General features: G+C 41.4%; 2 protein-coding genes and 1 long non-coding RNA gene across 6 annotated transcripts; 2 read left to right on the forward strand and 1 right to left on the reverse strand.

The window, feature by feature from the left end:
• The first annotated feature begins 1,543 nt into the window (after positions 1–1,543).
• On the forward strand, positions 1,544–4,084 carry lyve1a (lymphatic vessel endothelial hyaluronic receptor 1a). The gene is made up of 6 exons (XM_058629907.1): positions 1,544–1,704; positions 1,786–1,969; positions 2,059–2,198; positions 3,347–3,568; positions 3,642–3,714; positions 3,826–4,084. Exons 1-6 carry the CDS (start codon positions 1,632–1,634, stop codon positions 3,974–3,976), a joined length of 843 nt encoding a protein of 280 aa, XP_058485890.1. The 5' UTR covers positions 1,544–1,631; the 3' UTR covers positions 3,977–4,084.
• A 529-nt stretch (positions 4,085–4,613) lies between these two features.
• ampd3a (adenosine monophosphate deaminase 3a) lies at positions 4,614–15,195 on the reverse strand. Of its 4 annotated transcripts, none has more exons than XM_058629905.1 (15): positions 15,106–15,195; positions 10,217–10,436; positions 9,488–9,653; positions 9,200–9,365; positions 8,909–9,128; positions 8,697–8,826; positions 7,876–8,070; positions 7,656–7,787; positions 7,405–7,568; positions 7,183–7,309; positions 6,854–7,017; positions 6,552–6,672; positions 5,644–5,817; positions 5,446–5,556; positions 4,614–5,359 (listed from the first exon to the last, which is right to left on the reverse strand). In XM_058629905.1, exons 2-15 carry the CDS (start codon positions 10,432–10,434, stop codon positions 5,183–5,185), a joined length of 2,265 nt encoding a protein of 754 aa, XP_058485888.1. In that variant the 5' UTR covers positions 10,435–10,436; positions 15,106–15,195; the 3' UTR covers positions 4,614–5,182. The 4 variants fall into 4 exon arrangements, with proteins under 4 accessions (XP_058485888.1, XP_058485889.1, XP_058485885.1 ...); XM_058629906.1 differs by lacking the exon at positions 15,106–15,195 and adding an exon at positions 12,172–12,192; XM_058629902.1 differs by lacking the exon at positions 15,106–15,195 and adding an exon at positions 11,603–11,857.
• LOC131459799 (uncharacterized) lies at positions 11,936–17,856 on the forward strand. The gene is made up of 2 exons (XR_009240285.1): positions 11,936–12,348; positions 15,567–17,856. It is a non-coding gene; the product is annotated as an uncharacterized LOC131459799 (long non-coding RNA).
• Positions 17,857–18,667: the final 811 nt, after the last annotated feature.

Genomic DNA, 18,667 nt, shown 5'->3' on the forward strand with positions numbered 1-18,667 from the left:
TTTTTTTTTGTTCATAAAAACGAGCAAACAAACAAGTGAACTTTGAACTGTGACGTATTTCACAAATTCAATTGGATTTTAAACATTTTGAGCACTTTTTTTGCTCAGGTGTGTTTAAATAGTTGGTGAAAATTAAATAAATGTTTCATCAGATTGCCTCGGTCCATTTTGTGAGGTCAATAATATAATACACTCTACCTGATAATTAGAAGTCAGTATCTCCCAAATAAAAACTATCATTTCAATGATATTTATTTAAGCTATTTATCACCAACACACTTTTTTTTATCTATATACACTGTAAGAATAGGAAGAAAAACCTACTACTGCTGTTTATTTTTGCATATGAACCTTTTACTTTATTTTTTTTTGCGTTTTTTTTTTGGGTGGGGGGAACAACATGTTTAAACCTAGTAATGGAGAAAAGCAGCCAAAATGCTCTGTGTTCTAAGGGTTAAGGCGCAACACAGATTTTTATTTTAGATTTCATTTCCAGAATGCAGATTTGGCATGTTGTCATTAATCTGAGAATCCAAACTCCCACGTGTCGGCATTAGGAGCGGAAATGAAACAAGAGAATTAATATGTAATGCTAAAAACAAAGTAGTGTTTAGCTATAATAACATGACTACAGTGTGTTGTAGCCTATCATGTCAACATGTCAAAAAAAAGACATGTTGACACGTGTTTTTGAGGCTATTATATGTGAATGCTGTGTGTTCTTACTTCCAAAATCATCACATATTTAATCATAATCTGTCTGGAGTATAGGAAACAATGTAGTGTAATGTCATAAGGTCTTATTGTGACCCCTAAGACACGCAGTCCTCACCCTGCAGAGAAAAGTCTGTCCTTGTCCATAAATCCTCGGTGTTTTATCTCCTCACACCTCATTCACACTTTTTGGGTTGTTGTGTGTGTTTTTTTTTTTTAAATGGCTGCGTGTTCGTCAGCATGCTCTGCGTCATTTCCTGCCATCAGGGTTTTTCTGAGGAGATTTTGTTTTTGTGGAAGTGGGATGTCGTCTCATCGGAGGACACCAGAGATCATATGTGTGTGTGTCCATGACTGACGAACGCCCTCGCGGGAGGAAATCATCTGCACACGGCGCCAACCGTCACGTGTCGGTGCAAATGACATTCCCTGTGAGTTCAGGCTCAGTGTTTGAGGTTTTTTATTTTCATAAGAATAATGCAAGACTTGAAATATCAGGCTTTAAATGGTCGCATGTGTCTGTTTATCCCTGGAACATTCATTCACTGTAAGATGTGTTTAAATTGTCCTTCAGTCAAAGCAAAGATTACAGCAAATCATAATTTCCTGTGTTGAACTTTACAATAAGTTAATCAAGGATTAAAAGTCCCTCTAATCACGTTCCTTGCACAGATTCTTGAGTTGCTTTATCTCTTGTTGACATATTACTTTTATCTATTCCTCTCTTGGGCCCTGCTCTTAGGACAAATGATGGCTCCTAATCTGACTTGTGTGCAGTACTTTCCTCTTCCTTTTCCTTTACTTTCTGGCAATGAGAGAGCGCAGACCCCAGAGAGCACAATCCACTCTATTTAACCCTGTCATGTTGGCTCACAGACACACAGTCTGTGCTACACTTGTCTCTGCACTGACCACTGATGAAGATGATCTGGCTTTGCGTCGCATCCGTGCTGTCGATGGCTTCAGTCGTCTCTGGTCACGACATCAGAGGTAAGTTTCATCTCGTCGGAGTTTCAGCAAATACACATATTGTCAGTGTGTCTGAATTTGCTGTGTTTGCCTTTTTCCCAGTGTTTCCAGCAGCGAACCGAAGCGTCGCCGGAGTTTTCCAGGTCAGCTCCTTGAATGACCTCAGCCATCCTGAGTATGCCTTCAACGCCTCTGAGGCCCGGACGCTGTGTTTGTCCCTCGGAGTGAGCATTGCCACAAAAGCACAAGTGCAGGAGGCGCTGAGGAGAGGTTTAGAAACATGCAGGTAAGACCAGAGGAGACTGCCTTTAAAGGAATCCGCTCAGTGGTTGTCAGTACGAAATGTGCCCTCATGTTTTGTTTTCTTCTGCTCAGGTTTGGATGGATTGATGAACATTTAGCCGTCATCCCCCGAGTCAAGGCACTTTCTAATTGTGGCAAGAGCCAGACCGGCTTGGTGAGCTGGCGAGCTAGTGTGACAAAAAGGTTTGATGTCTTCTGCTTCAATGAGACAGGTAGGATGTTTTTATATGAATTTCTGATTCACCTCTCTCAAACCAGTTATTTCTTATCATTTATGTTATTTTTATTTGGTTTTGCTCTCAAAACAAAAATGCCGCTATTTATAAGGTAATAATTCGGATGAAAGAATTGTCTTGTCATAAACTCTACTTAGAAGAACTTTAATGAATGTCTCTGCATCATAGTTATTAATGAATGTTTCCTATTGTGTTATTTACCACTTTGATTAACCCTCAGGCTTCATTGGGCACATGTTTCGTCTTGATCTGTCCATCATTTTTGGCTGCGTTAGAGCATATGGCTCAAAGACTGTGAAACAAATTGACCATACTCTTGAGTCATTAGAGGACAAAAATGTCCACTTCCTCTACAGATTTCTTTCATGGTTTTTTTACCCTTAAATTCAGCCCGGCTCAAAACTGCCAAACATTCAATCAGAGGACCGGGACATTTGTTATATAAAAAATAATTGTGTTTTGTTTGTTTTCATAAATTACATCAAACTGGCATTTAAAGGGTTAAAAATCCTGAAAATGAGTGAATGTTTGTTAGTTTTGAGCAGGGCTGAAGTTTCTTAAGAGATTCATGCAGAAAAAAGCCATTGTTTGGAAGTGGACATTTTTGTCCTTACTGACTCAAGAGTATGGTAAATTTGTTTCACAGTTATAATATATATATATATATATATGTGTATATATATATATGTATATATATATATATGTATATATATATATATATATACATATATATGTATATATATATATATGTATATATATATATGTATGTATGTATGTATATATATATATGTATGTATGTATGTATATATATATATATATATATATATGTATATATGTGTATATATATATATGTATATATATATATATATATGTATATATATATATATATATATACACATATATGTATATATGTATATATATGTATATATGTATATATATATATATATATTATAATAATAATAATAGTAATTATTATTCATAATACCATTAAAGTTTAATGGTATGAATAATAATAACCATTATGCATCATTTGTGTTGTTACTGGAGTTTGTCATGAGTTGCACAAACGTACATTTATCAAATGCAGTTCTGACCTTCACGTCCACACACACACACACACACAGACGCAGAGACACAACTGAAGGATACGACGACTAACAGCCCTGTGAGCAGCAGAGATTACACAGAGCAAACGGCCTCCACCCATGCAGCAGCAGCAGAAAGACACTCCCCATCATCTTCCTCCCTTCAGCCTTCCTCCTCCTCCTCCTCATCATCTACTAAACCCATAGACACTGAGGCCGAGGCAGCTCGCCACACTGGCAGCACAAAAAGCTCCTCTGGAGGTACAAGAACTTCCCTCACAACATAATTAATGCTGTTTTTTTTTATCTTGTTTAACATTTTTTATTGTTTTAGGAAAGGCTGTTCTCATCACGTCCACCTGTGCCCTTCTCCTCACTACAATCATCATCATTGTCTACTTTAAGTTGTAAGTGGTTTTCTTGCCCATATTACACTGATAAAATAACTGTGTTGAATTATGACAACATAAAGAAGTCATACAACTGCAGGCACTTCATGTTTCTGCGTTTATTGAAAGGAAAAGGATCAACACTGAAGGCTTTGACGTGGAAGGGCAGCAGGAGTCCATCGAGACGGAGGACTGGACGTGTGAGAAAAGTGTCAATAAAAACCCGGAGGACGACGAGAAGACACAAGTGGACGACAGTGAAAGTGACGACACGGAATGACTGTAAAAGGCTTTTATTTATGCACACGTTGCACTGTTCGTTCCATGTTATTTACTGACCACTGGGTGGCGATGTTTGCTGTACAATAATATTAAAGAATGAAGACCATTGTGTGACACTGTGGTTACTGCTCCAGTCAACGTGCGTGTACAAGAAACCACAGCTTTGGTTACGATGTAACGTTTATTCATCTTTAAAAGAGGCAGAGACAGAGGACATGGTCCAGACATCGTCCGTCTTTCTTATCACAGTTGTATACAGTACCTTAAAAACTTCAACTTTCAAACAGTCTCTTCCGTCCCTCCATAACAGAATGGAGTGTAAAGGTCACTTGTGTATACACATGGTGTGTTTGTGTAGTGTAAATGTGACTCTGTAGCCTCAGAATAAGGCTTTTAGATTTACTTAAAGTCAGGGCCGCTATGTTTCTACAGCAGCCTTAAAGGGCCATTTCACCCATTTCTTTTTCCTAAATGAAGGATAAACGTAAAATCATTATGATGCTGCTGTGTTTGTTTATTTAATTTGAACAAATTTGTATTATTTATATGATATATAATAAAACTTGACAGCATCTTGACAGTAAAGAGCAGCATAGGGCTTTTATTTTCTTTTGAGGAAGTGACTTTTTTATTCACAGTTTTATTCAGGATATTCAATCCCAACTTCCTGTTATCTCTGGAAATTAATAATAAAAAAAACAAATTTTTTTTGGGTGAAGTGGTCCTTTAATGGATGGGAGCTTACTATGCAGATGATGGTTAACCAGTGTGTCCACGAGGGGGCGCTGACTTCCCCTGCTCCAAGGTGGCTCAAACTGACTGCAGGTCATTCTAAAATCTGCAGCGAGCGTCTGAATATGTTTGAACTTTTATTTCCTGGCAGTAAAAAGAACCTTTTAACAGTCGAGTCCGTGTGAGATGTTGTCAGCAGCGAGAAAGAGGGAAAAAGCTGATCTACATCAGAAGGTTCCAGCACAGATGTGACTTTACAAAAGCCACCGTGGTTCCCTGACATGCTTGGGATAGAGAGGTAAAGGAGTCCTTTTGTTGTAATGTGCATTCTAACCACTAGATGTCACTCATTCTTTTGACCATCTCAACATTTCAATTCTCACTGTTTAATCATCATTTACTCAATGGCACTTTTTCCAAATAAAGATAAACCGTGGTCGTGCAGCATGCTTAATCTCTTTTTCTTTCCATTTCAGTCGTTCTGTGAGTTGAGGAGTTCAGACTTCACTGCGTCGGCGATAAAGCTCAGCTCGTTGCACAGGGTCTCGTGTCTGTAGGCCATGCGGATCTGGGCCACGTTGGTGCGGTGGATGTCGTTTCCTTCGGGTCCGTCTTTCAGATAGTTCACACCCAAGAAATGCTTCTTCTCCTGGAGATGAGCAGTGCATCAAAGTCAGTGTTGACAGATAAATACATGTAATAAGAAGGAGTGGTGGACGAAACGCGTCACTGTACCTGGTGAGAAAGTCCACTCTGCAGAACACTGTTCCTGGCTATCTCACAAACATCACACGTGCTGAGCTTCCACAGCTGAGCTGCTATGGCGTATTCCTCCATCAGTGGCTCCTAAACTCCGGCCAAACACACACAATCAACACCAAAATACTCACAATACTGAACAGCAGTGTGTGTCTGTATCTGTGTGTGTTTCACCTTGGTGTAGTGGAACTGCATGGGGTCGTCTGTGGACAGCGACACACACAGGCCTTTGTGCAGGAACTCTCTCAGAGGATTTTTGGAGTATTCCAGGAAGAGGCTGTTGTTGCTCAGTGGAGACATTGCAATCGGCACCTGGGCCAGGTAGTACAGGTACTGCAGCACAGGACTCTGAGGGAACACCGGGGCAAACAATTATGGCGACTGTTGCCGAGGAGCTTGTATTTTCTCCCCCCCTGAGACAAAAAGTAAAGAAAGGATTGTGATGTTTTCTGCAGATGTCGGTGATGGCGCGAGGAGCTGAAACATCGTCTCAGGTATGTGCTCTCTGAGTGCTTTCTCTGGTTTTACTGTCGTAGATGTGTTCTTTGCTGCTTTCACTTCATCACAATCCTCAACTCAACCGTTTATGACCACCATGATCATCAGGCCACCTGGATTTATTTATTATTAAAAATGTTCAGTGAGTGAGTTCTTCTGCCCCTTTTTCCACAATAACTTTCACTTTCCTTATCTGGCACTTATTTAACCGCTTAGGAATAATCTGGTCTGTGATTGGACGGTCGTTCCGCTACAGTAATCTCTGCTTTCCGCTAGTTTTTGAAGTTACTAAATATCACAAACATAGTAAGCATGTTATCCTGATACCTTGCCATAAATTGTATTTGTTTTTAAGCATCTTCTTCTTTTGTACAGTACATTGTATTAACTTTCCATTCACCTCGTCTTGCCGGGAAAGTCATATTATTGGTATCATGGAAAAATGAACTGATGTAAAATAAGTTGGGTTAGTTAGAATTACAGAGATGATGCGAAGTGCAGTGTTCTTGTCAGTTTTTTGGCATTCACTGGTGCCGTCTGAATTTCAAACTTGAATCACTCCGTGTCAGCACATCTGAAGTTACCTTCTTCAAGTTGAGTCCGTGCGAGATGTTGTCAGCAGCGAGGAAGGCGGAGACCAAATGAGTGATCGACCCGGCTTCTCCGCAATGCGGACGGAACTGGAACGTGCTCAGGCCCAGCTCTCTGCGGAGGAGAAAACACGGACCAAAATAAACAGGTCCATCGATACACAAGCTATTCTTAGCAGAGTGAATCTCACATGTCGAACCTTGGATCTCATTTAGAGATGGTGTACATCACTTGTAATGCACTTTAAGATACTCAGTGTCTCCCATGAGCTGGGAAAAAGGTCTCAAGTTCTTACTTCCGGAGGTTGTTGAGGACCATGATGTTTGCGTACATGTGGAATATGTAGTAGCTGTACGGAGGGTTTTCATCCGAAGTCCACAGCTCTGGCTTCGGGCTTTTGAACGAGAACATGTGGTCGCTGTGTTTGGACTCGTCGTCGACGCTGTCGAACCCCGACACCTGCACGCAAACACAAAACCAAACGATAGATTGTTTCTGCACTGAAATGAATGAACATAAACACATTGAGTATTTAGAAGTAGAGAATCAAAGTACAAACACGCTAATGATTTAAAGGCACGAGTCACAAAGTCTGTATTCGACGATAAACGGTCGTCATCTTACATATTTGAGGAAAACGTGAAGGTCTTTGTGCTTCTGTGGGTTCACAGTGGCCTCAAACAGTGGCAGGAATATGTTCTCCAGCATTTTGGCAAAATTAGGCACCAGCTTCTTCGCCTTGAAAATGTCACTGAAAAGAAAACGTGACAAACGCGAAATAATTCTTTCTTTTTTTTCCACTTTTAAATGAGAAGCTTGACTATGACACGAGGCTGCGGCACTCACTAGATCCTGGGCACCTGGATCATCCACCTCATGTTTGGAGAGTGGACTTTGTGACGGATGAACCACTTGGACAGACTGTCCCACTCCTCTAGGCCTCGTCCGTAGATGGACAGCCGCGGCTCGGCGTGTTGGTACTTACTCTCCTCCAGGTCGTGAGACACTTCCTGTTGAAGACGAGTAGGAGAAGATTCTTTAACTGTCTCCGCATCCGTTTCCCTGACCTAAAACGTAAGGATGACGAGATACGACACCTTTACGAGACGAGCGAAATACTGTCCGTCAATGACGTTGTCCGTCTTCAGGAAGATCTCCCGAAGTTCGCTGGCTCCCACCGGGTTATACTTTGAATTGAACTTATCGAATCGGTGGAACGTTTGTCTTCCCTGTGAATGAAGTGCATTCATAAATGAGAAGATGTTGGCAGTGAAATGAGGCGACACATTAGAAGCAAAACACAGCGGAGCATCTTACCGCGTGGACGTCTAACGAGTCCACCGTGAGGTCGTACGGATCTTTATTGAGGCTGTGAAAAACCTGCCTGAGAGTCAACTTCTGTCCGGCCTTGTCCAGCACCACGCGGTCCGCCTCGGTCTTATACGTCTCCTTGATGAAGGTCAGGAGGTGTTTCTGAGACATGCAGGCGGCGGCGTGAATGTGCGTGTCCACCTGAGGACATCAAACGGTATCATGACGTTTATACTGGACAAATAAAAAAACCAAGAATAATTATTAGAAATAGCCTTTCTCTTTGTATTGGACGCACTTTAATTACACTCTTTATTTAAACAGGAAGAATATAAAACTCACCTCTTTTTATTGGCCTTTGACAATATTTAAGTAGTTATTTCCATTTAATTCTGTTTTTGGTTTAATGTATTTTATTAGATCTGTTTTTATTGTGGTTTTTATCCACGTTTTTATTTATTTTCGTCCTTTCAGATCTTATCGCCTCTTGTGAGCTATTATGCCTCTTATTTATTGTGTGTTTTATTTATTCTTCTGTACAGCACTTTGGTTCACTGCCGTTGTTTTAAAGTTTGCTCTACAAATACAGTTATTTGGATTGGATTCGTTAGATATTACAGATTAGATCCGGTACAAGCTGCAGGGCCACAAATCAGATCTCATAGTCACTTCAGCCTGGGAATCTGAACACTGCCTTTTTTTGAGAGAGACCTGGTTATCGCAAGGGTTAGGGTTAGACATTAAATATACAAATTAATTATTATTAATAATAATAATAATAATAATAATAATAATAATAAATATGTAAAATACTTAGGTCGACTTACCTTCCTAACATTGTAGAAATCTCTGTGAGGCACACTTTTCAACTCCTTCAGTTCCGCGGTTTCATTGAGCATCTCATGGAGGTGGAACTTTGAACTGAGGAAATTAAGTCGCCTGTGACAGTAGGTCTTCCTGAAAATAAGGGGTGTGGTTAAATGCCACACACACACACACAGAAGCGACCCGTTCTGTTTTTCTTATTTTGTCAACTTACGTGGGTCCGTCTGCGATCATCGCCAGCACGTGGCGCAGGTCTATTGCAAAGGTTTCCAAGTCCGGATACGGAAGGTCATGAGGCTCGTTTCGTCTCAGAGACTCGTCGTTGTCGTACACGTGCACGATTCCGTCCTTCATCTTCAGACGATAGTTCCGGTTCTCAGGGATCTTTTCCAGGCTGTAGGGATCGTCCCCATGAAGTGGACACGGGCACATATCTGTGGAGGACACAACAACGTTGTTCCGTCAACCACAACACGACTTCTGTTCATCCAAACGCTCCACGAACCTGGTAGAACCTCATCTTCCTCGCTCCATGTGGTGCTCTCAGCGCTGCAGAGGAACTGGGCCGTCGTTCTGCAGAATCTGTGATAAGCCAGCTTTGAGTATTTCTCTCGTATGAGCAGGGCCTTATACAGACTCTTGGCAGCCTGTTCGTAGTCCTCCACTGTGATCTGTCAAATGAATGAAGGCAGATAAAAGGCAACAACGTTACCGAATGTAATGACGTTGATGTTTAATTCCAGAAAATCTCTTTTGGTTCCGGTAGTTTGAGTGAAACAGAAGCAGCACTCACTCCGGCACAGTAATCCCCACTGATGGTGACCCTCTGGTACTCAGGACAGTTCTCCTGCACGGATGAGCAGGTGGAGCTGGGGGACAGGTACGGCGTGAGTGACGGCGTCGTCGCGGGACACTGCAGGGACATCGACCGCGAGCGAATTATCATCAAGCTTTTCCTCCTGGAAGTGAACGAGTGAAATTATTTTACCGAGCAGAAATAATAATAACAGCTAAGAAGTGCAGCGAAAGGTGAAGAATAAGGCAGTGATCCAACATTACGGAGGTAAAACAACAAAGAAACCTTTAGAATTAAAAGTAAATTCAAATTACAGTGAGTATATACACAATTTAAAAAAGGCTTGTGGTTTTCGTAGCTTTAGAATAAGCCTTTGATGTGTACTATAGTCAAAGGACTTGCTTTATAGAGGCGTGGACGTAGACCTTTGGGTTGTCCTGGAACTCGTGATTGAGACCATTACCTCCTCATGAAAATGATTTACTGACATTATAAATCCACTGAGAAGTAAGCTCATTTTCCTATAGACTTCTATTCAAGGTGCCCCTGCTTCCTAGGCCTCACTTCAAAGTGGAAGGGTCTATGGTGGTTCCCTGTTCCCTGGAAAGGGAGGGGTGAGTGGTAGAGTTCCAATCTGCAGATGTCACTCGTTCTTACACACAGGAAGCTGAAGGTTGTCTTTATTGGCCTTAGGGTCAGATTGAGGACTGATCGAGCAGGACCTACCTCTTGGCCGTCTCCTCTGACTGCTGCTCCGCTAACTCTTTGAGCAGCTCGTGCTCCATCGCTTGCTTGAGTCCGATCGGACAGTCCTCGGCGACGGTGAACATGGTGAAGGCATTTGTGTCTTCTTCCTTCAACACACTTGCGTACTTCTTCTCGGCGAGCAGCTGCGTCTCCTCCTCGGCCTCGCTCAGCGTCACCTTCGGGAATTGGCGAGGCATATCTGCAAAGATTCAGGAGACGGAGTGAAAGGACTGGCGACAGTGAGACATGCACTCCAAGGACACAAAGACAAAGACATCATCTCACTGGCTGGGACTAGTTTGTAGTGTTTTGTCAACACACGGCTGAGCTGAGTAAGGGTTTGGGTGCAACACACTCACACACAGTATCACCACCTGGAGAGCTTGGTAGGAATTGGTAATGTTGGATCAAGTGACATTAAACTGCTGCAGGAGAACTTTTAAAACACTTCAAATCATTTCTTTTACACCAACCACACATGGAAAAAGGAAAAAAAAAATCCTTTTGTTGTAGGATTATCATCATCTTTCATGCAAACATTTACACAAGCCGTTAAACAGATCCTCAAAAGTATGTGAATGGAGAATAAAATCTCTGTTCTCAAGATTATTTCTGTTTAACGTTAGATTAATTTCATTCCTCCTCGTCTAATGGTAAAGAAGCAGATGCAAGTTTTCCCACTGACAATTTTAAAAACCCATCAAGTTCCACATTTCACTTTTTGTCATTTCTTAACTTTATGCCTTTTTTTGATCTGATATCCTCGACACAGAACTTTTCAAAATCCACATTCATATACTTCTGCATATCCCTTCACTGTAGGAACAGAAACACATCAAGGTTGTCCAAACTAGGCCGCGATCAAAACCTCCAAAAGAAGAATAAAAGAAAGACGAGAATAGCAATGAACAGAACGTTGTTATTCTATATATTGCTGGAGTTCCTGAGGTGGATTTTCAACAAACACCACATCCTTAGGCACTTTGCACTCTGCAGCACCTGAAGGCAGAATGTCCTCCACACCCAAAAGGGCAGAAACAAAGCAATACACTTCAATGAGGATTGTCCTTTAAAGACTGACTGTGCTACGCTGCCCTCCACAGGAAAAGAAAAGTGTTGCTCTGTTCTTCTTCTTCTTCCTCCAATCAATTTCCAGCATGATGTGTTCACGGTTTAAAATGTATCTCAGTTCAAAATCAACTCAACTAAAAACAACTATTGCATAAAAGTATGACACAGCTCATTCAGCCAGAACTCCGATGCCTGAAGGACACTCTTTTGAAGATGAGCAGACTGTCATTCACACCTTGAATCTAGGTCAGACCTGCATTGTTAACAAGTATCCAGCCTACAGAGGCTAAATACCTGGAGTTTCCCATTGGTGAGTTAGAAGTGAAGAAGCCTCTCGACTGAGAGGCGAAACGTCCTCAACCAACTCAAGCACGCCCAGTGTCCTATATTTGCACTCCTGAAGATACAATGACCTGGACGGCTGAGAACCTTCACAGATCTGTCCAGCTTTGGTTTTTTTACCTAACTTCCTTTTCGTGTTCATTGTGAGTATTTGAGCTGTGTACCGCCGGTTACACAGATACTCAGAACAGGCTACAGTGGAATAACTGGATCCCCTTCATACATACACATGTTTTAAAGTAATCAAGGGTTCAAAGGACTCAAAGGTCATCGGTTGGTTGTTGGTCATTTAGAAAAGCACTGACTTCTGCGCCTCAGTGTTTAGCATGGCGGAACTTATCGGCAGTTGGCTTCTGCGATGATTCCCACCGCGAGAAAACAACAGTGTGACGATTACAAGGAGAATTCAACTTGGAACAGTAAAGAAAAACATCAACTATGAGTATAGACGACCGACTCTGGCAAAGAAAGAACGAGACAGGACTTTGGATTGTGTTGAAGAGCTTTGAGCTGCGACATACGGCCTGTATTGGTCCGGCGGCGATACCTTTGCGATCTTGCTGGAGCCTCGACGGTGCTGATTCACAAGGCGGGGAGTGAACGGGAAGTGACTCTTTGTCTTCAAAGGAAGGAGACAAAATAAGGAAAAAGTGGTCAAGGACGTGGACGAGCAGAGGATCATGTTCAAGATGAAAGACGTAAGCTACGGCGGGGTTTAAAGCAGTAAATCCCTTGGAAGTGGCTGAATCATTGTTTGTGAGGGGATTTAAATATATCAACAAAGACACACTACGCTGCTTTAAATGCCAAAGGTGATGTCCTCTAGGGTTCTTGTCTTAAAGAGTGAAGCATCACCTCATAATTGCGGTAACTGTGGAGGTAATCCACAGTTCTTTAAGAGAATGCTGCCATCAGTTCAAGATCTTTCAAGAGTTTCTGGAATGCTCGAGTGGTTGGAAGTGTGTGAGTTGGCAGCGACCAGGATGTTCAGAGTCCTCCTCCATACGAGTGAGAGATGGAAGCAACACGGAAGTGATGGTGTCGACAGAAGAATGGTTCCTCCTATATGCACATCGATGATTTTTATCTTCTCCATTAGCAGCTTCTCAAGACACTTCATGATTGTAGAGGTCTAATGGCAAACACAAGTTGTTAATCTATCGCTGCCTGCACTATTAAGTTCAGTTAATGTTATCTTGTGACATTTTATTTGAAATCCTTTGTTTAGGATTTACATAAGTGACACACATTTACCAAATGAGGAAGGAATAGGTCAGCAGCTCAAGCCAAACATGCTCATGTTCTCCATGGACTTTGGTGCAGGAGAGTAACAAGTATACAAACCTCAGTTTCTAGCCAGAAAAGGCTTTCTAACAGCAAGGAAAAAGCATCGCGATATTCCTTAATGTCTTAAGACTTAAGCAGGTGCAGGTTTTACTTGGTGAGCCTTTAGTAAAGAGGCTAAAATCTGTATTTGTGGAGCAGAAGCTCCACATAACGACATATTGTAACAGAGTAGCGTCTATTTGTGCAGGAGATAACCTGCGTCTCACTGACATCCTGATGGAGCATGCGTCGTGTTAGCCAACGTTCCACTCTGCTGGGTGCTTCCAGGAAGCTCATCATTCCAGATACACAACACTGGTCAGACAACAGCTGTTCACGTCATTGTTGCTATTCAGAGCTTCAGAGCACCACACACACACACACACACACACACTGACTGTGAAAGGGGATCGGCTCATATACTGGCATCGATCCGGCCATTGATGGCCTCATGAATTATTAACTGCCCACTCCTCAAGCTCCCTGAAAGGATTTTTGCAAAAAAAAACAAACAAACAGGGAAATGATCAATTCTTTCCCAAACTGTTCATTAGTTTTAGAAAAAAATTGGTTTTTGCATTTATAATATAAACATTTGTAAAGTGACCTAACCACACCCTTTGCTGGTTAGTTGGCTCTGTAGCTCTTTGGATGCTGGATGAAGCTACAACATCACGAAAGTGGTTCATTTCAAAACCTGCGTCAGCTGCTGGAGTTTAAAATATTATTATTATTATTATTAATTAAAATATTATATATATATATATATATATATATATATATATATATATATATATATATATATATATATATATATATATATATATATATATATATACATAAAAATAAATAAATATTAGTATATATTATTGAAATAAGTATATAAATATATTAAATAAGTATAAAATATTGATTGAACAAAGACAGAGGCCTTCCTTCCTTCCTTCCTTCCTTGCCTTGGCTTGGCTTCCAGCTTGGCCAATGATGTTGATGTTTTCTGTCATGGTTTATTTTGGACGCCTGGTCACACCATATACAGCTGAAGACTTCAGGCTAAACTCTGGTCAGTGCTGGTCATGTTTTACTTTTGACTCAGACTCCTTTCTGTTGACCATGTGCCGTGAAATTACATTAGATGAACCACCACGCACAGAATAGACTAAAGCGAGGAGCAAATTAAGTTGCCCAGTCATCCCGTTTCCGCCCTTACCTTCAGTGCCACTCACTTCCATCTCTTCTCAGCTCAGACTCAGTGATGTGGTGATGAGCCACCTCACTTAGTTTTACTGCTCATCTCTCTCTCTCTCTCTCTCTTTTAGGGACTCTGTGGCATCGTGGTGACAGAGCTAATCCTGAGAAAATGTGTCAGAACTGGCTGTAAACAAAGAGGAGCCCGCCCACCTAACTCTCCACTTACAGACACTCGCCGGATAATCACACTGTATATTACTCTCATGTATTTTATCTGGGCTGTGCTTCCTCATACTCAGATTACCACTCAGCTTTGTCATCAAATTACATCTAATTTTCATACTTTATAGATACTGTAGACCTGGTGATGTTTAATCCATCTGATGATACATGGTTTGTTTTTTATAAAAAAAAAAAAAAAAAAGTACAAAAATAGCAATAAAATGCTAACATGAACGATTAATGAACATAAACAGTGATTAGTATCCATTAAAAGCCAAAGGTTTAATAATAAAGGTCCTTGCACAGCTCAGTCTCCACTCTCATATTTGCTTGTGCTGCACAGATTTCAACAACATTCATTTTTCATTCTCGTACATAAACAACACATTTGTTGGATTTACTTGCAGATATTGAGGAAATCTATAGTCAACGCTATAGTTTTATTGTGAACTGAACTTAAGGTGCAAAGATGCACAGAGTGTTGCCTTTAAAATGAAAGGACATCACAGCACATTATACAATCTGTATAATCCACACAAACCTCGTCCATTAGACTTCACTTCCACACTATAGAATCTTAACAATGCTTAATAAAGACCGAAGTCCACATTCTGGAATAATACACACACAAACTTAGCTCCTCATTCACTTACACTTACAACATAAATCACCAACAGCAGCAAAACATCTTCACGGTGCACGAAACGGTTACTCACGTGTGGATATTGATGCAGAAAGACTGAACTGAGGGATCAGCTGAGACTAAAGTGTCTGACTCTTAATTGACTCTTAATTAGACAGCTGTCCACTGCAAGGCAGCATGCAAGCTGTGTGCAGAGTGGGTGTTGCCTGTTGTCTCTTCCTCAGCCTTTTGCACACCGCCCATACTGTTGCTGTAGCCTTGTACGTGTGCTTTAAGCAGAAGCCACACTCTTGCTGAATGTACAGAGCATTCATTTCATGTTTTAAAGCCAAAGCTGAAGATAAACAACTGCAACTGTAATTCTCCGACACGCTTGGGATTAGGGAGGGCTCCTCCGTTTGTTATAATCTGCAGTCTCACCATCAGATGTCACTAATTCCTACACGCTGCATCACTGGAACATATGATTTCATAATAATCCTGATCTTGAATCATTATGTGATAATCTTTCACGTTTTTGTCTTCTTCTTATAGGTGATGAGTTGATGGTGTAGAAAGGAAACCCCTCGGACACAGAACTTATTTGGTTACAAGTCAGGCATCGGACCGAGCTCTGCAGCAGCTCAGGAGAACGTGTTCCTGCAGAATCTCCCAACAATTCTGCCCCAGAAGAGCAAAACTAACCTTATATAGATTATCTTTCATTATCATTGCAGGCATCACATGCTCCGACACCCGCCCTTTCTCCTGTTTCCATGGTGCAACGCGTCGGGATAAACCAAAGTGTCTCATGATCTGCAACAAGTTTGGACAATATCACCATTTAGTCAAACAAGAGACATCTATACTTGCTTAACACACCATATCTAGGACAGACCCTCCAGCTTCCTGTCCTACAAAGGATACATATTGTAAAGCGTGTGGTCTGACTGTCATGTGTCCAGAATACCCTGTTGTCTCATGTTTACTTACTAATGTCCATCATTAATACATACATGTGTTAATGTGTTCTTCTAAGTTCATATACGTCAAAAAACAAAGAAAACACTCATCCACTCCGTCAATCCCACCAATAACACAGCAGATTAAGTCTGTTATTCGACGCTGTGCCAGCCTTTCTCCTTCGTGATATAAGTGTGTGGTCTATGGGAAACATCAGATGTGACGAGTGAAAGACTGTTTTATGTTGTAACTTTGCAGCAAGACATCGTAGACGCTGATAGTATAGACATCTCCACAGTCACTTTAGAGAGTCAGTATCGTGATTCATGATTTCCCCGTCTAAGTGGCGTATGAAGCTTCCGGAGGCCGTTAATGGACCACTCAGCTGTATCTCCGTCCCGTACCCTTCAGTCGTTATCTTGTCTTTTTGGGCTTTTTCTCAGACACCTCACTGTCAAAGCCGGCGGAGTCCACAAGTTGACTCTTTGTGCAGGTTTTCTTATCTCAGCAGGACGTCAGCGGCACGAGAGAGAGAGTCGTGCACCGCCATTACGGGGAGATAGTGAGAGAATGAGAGAGGGAAAGCAGAGAGACGTGTCTCCTCGTCTCATCTTACTCGGAGGCTGTGTGTCCTGCAGAGGAAGGAAGAAGATCGTCCATGAATGCAGCACGGCCTCTCGTACTCAGATACAGTTCTGTATCACACATGTGGATGCATGAAGACAAAGCAACAACGTTTCACATGCAATGCAAATGAAAAAGATATTTAGCTATCATTCAATAATTAGACATTTAAAAAAAACTTCACTCATCAGTGAATATATAATATATCAATGAAGTCCACTCACCGTATTAGCTCAGCGGTGTCTGACGTGTCTGACGTTTCTCTGAAGTGTCTCTGAAGTCTCTGACGTGTCTCTGATATGTCTCTGAAGTGTCTCTTACGTGTCTGACGGGTCTCTGACGTATCTCTTACATGTTTGACGTGTCTCTGAAGTGTCTCTTACATGTCTGACGTGTCTCTGATGTGTCTCTTACATGTCTGACGTGTCTCTGACGTGTCTCTTACATGTTTGACGTGTCTCTGACATGTCTGACATGTCTCTGATGTGTCTCTGAAGTGTCTCTGAAGTGTCTCTTACATGTCTGACGTGTCTGACGTGTCTCTTGTGTGTCTGACGTTTCTCTGAAGTGTCTCTGTAGTGTCTGACGTGTCTCTGAAGTGTCTGACGTGTTTCTGACATGTCTGACGTTTCTCTGAAGTCTCTGACGTGTCTCTGAAGTGTCTTTTACGTGTCTGACGTGTCTCTGACGTATCTCTTACATGTTTGACGTGTCTCTGAAGTGTCTCTTACATGTCTGACGTGTCTCTGACGTGTCTGTGATGTGTCTCTTACATGTCTGACGTGTCTCTGACGTGTCTCTTACATGTTTGACGTGTCTCTGAAGTGTCTGACGTGTCTCTGATGTGTCTCTGAAGTGTCTCTTACATGTCTGATGTGTCTCTGACGTGTCTCTGAAGTGTCTCTTACATGTCTGCCGTGTCTCTGAAGTGTCTCTGGCGTATCTGACGTGTCTCTTACATGTCTGAAGTGTCTCTTACATGTCTGATGTGTCTCTGACGTGTCTCTGAAGTGTCTCTTACATGTCTGCCGTGTCTCTGAAGTGTCTCTGGCGTATCTGACGTGTCTCTTACATGTCTGAAGTGTCTCTTACATGTCTGATGTGTCTCTGACGTGTCTCTGAAGTGTCTCTTACATGTCTGCCGTGTCTCTGAAGTGTCTCTGGCGTATCTGACGTGTCTCTTACATGTCTGAAGTGTCTCTTACATGTCTGACGTGTCTCTGACGTAAATAAAAAAATAACGTCTGTTGAACCCTTATTTTGATCTAAATCACAGTTTGAAACATCACGATTATTACATTGTGAAGTTTCATGTCGCAGCTGAATATCCGTCACTTCACACTTCTGTTGGAGAAACTACGGAGCCTTCAGTGAGTTTGTCAGTTTAGTTTGTCCTCTGTGGGCTACTGTACAAACATGGCGGACCAGAATGATAAAAATATAAACGGCTCATTCTTGAGTAATTCATACAATCATCAGTTGTTTGTACACTGATTGTTGATTGAATTATTATAGCTTCAATTTCTGCCAACATTTTACACACTGGACCTTTAAATTCTTCCATTTCTAACTGAATTATATTCTTTTCTTAAATTATGAGATGTAACACACACATTTTAGAAACATCTCGTGCAAGTTCACATACATTTATTACAGTATAATATACTGAAGTGAACTTTGACCTGTAGCTGAATTACATATTTTTTTTATGTTTAATTTGCAGAATATGTTGTGATGCCGTAACATGAGCTGACAATGAACACATTCACCCAGACTTACTTTGTCAGTGTACTTTGTCAGTGTCTGTATTTTACACACATTCTGTTGTAAAGAAAGTGAAACTCTAATCTAAGTCTGTGTCCATGGCAGAAATCCACCTCTCAGTCGCCTTAAAGCCAAAATCAAAGCAGCTTTCAGAGCAGAATAAGGACAACGCGTGAACTCCTGACACAGATTTACTCATAAACAGTCCCTGGATTAGCCTGACAGTGTTTGAGATTATGAAGCTAATCCTCTCAACTCTGGTTATCAGGATACTTTTAGAGGTGTCTTTAAAGGACTGACTCTTA

The sequence above is a fragment of the Solea solea genome, chromosome 5 (genome assembly GCF_958295425.1).
Source record: "Solea solea chromosome 5, fSolSol10.1, whole genome shotgun sequence".
Classification (NCBI taxonomy): Eukaryota; Metazoa; Chordata; class Actinopteri; order Pleuronectiformes; family Soleidae; genus Solea; species Solea solea.

Excerpts from the sequence above, each read along its gene's own strand:
- lyve1a (XM_058629907.1), top strand. The coding sequence starts at position 1,632 with ATGAAGATGATCTGGCTTTGCGTCGCATCCGTGCTGTCGATGGCTTCA. Across the intron at positions 1,970-2,058 it reads AGAGGTTTAGAAACATGCAG|GTTTGGATGGATTGATGAAC; the intron begins GTAAGACCAGAG and ends TCTTCTGCTCAG. Across the intron at positions 2,199-3,346 it reads CTTCTGCTTCAATGAGACAG|ACGCAGAGACACAACTGAAG; the intron begins GTAGGATGTTTT and ends ACACACACACAG.
- ampd3a (XM_058629902.1), bottom strand. The coding sequence starts at position 11,792 with ATGAACACGAAAAGGAAGTTAGGTAAAAAAACCAAAGCTGGACAGATC. Across the intron at positions 7,788-7,875 it reads ACTCGTTAGACGTCCACGCG|GGAAGACAAACGTTCCACCG; the intron begins GTAAGATGCTCC and ends CTTCATTCACAG. Across the intron at positions 5,557-5,643 it reads TGCAGTTCCACTACACCAAG|GAGCCACTGATGGAGGAATA; the intron begins GTGAAACACACA and ends GCCGGAGTTTAG.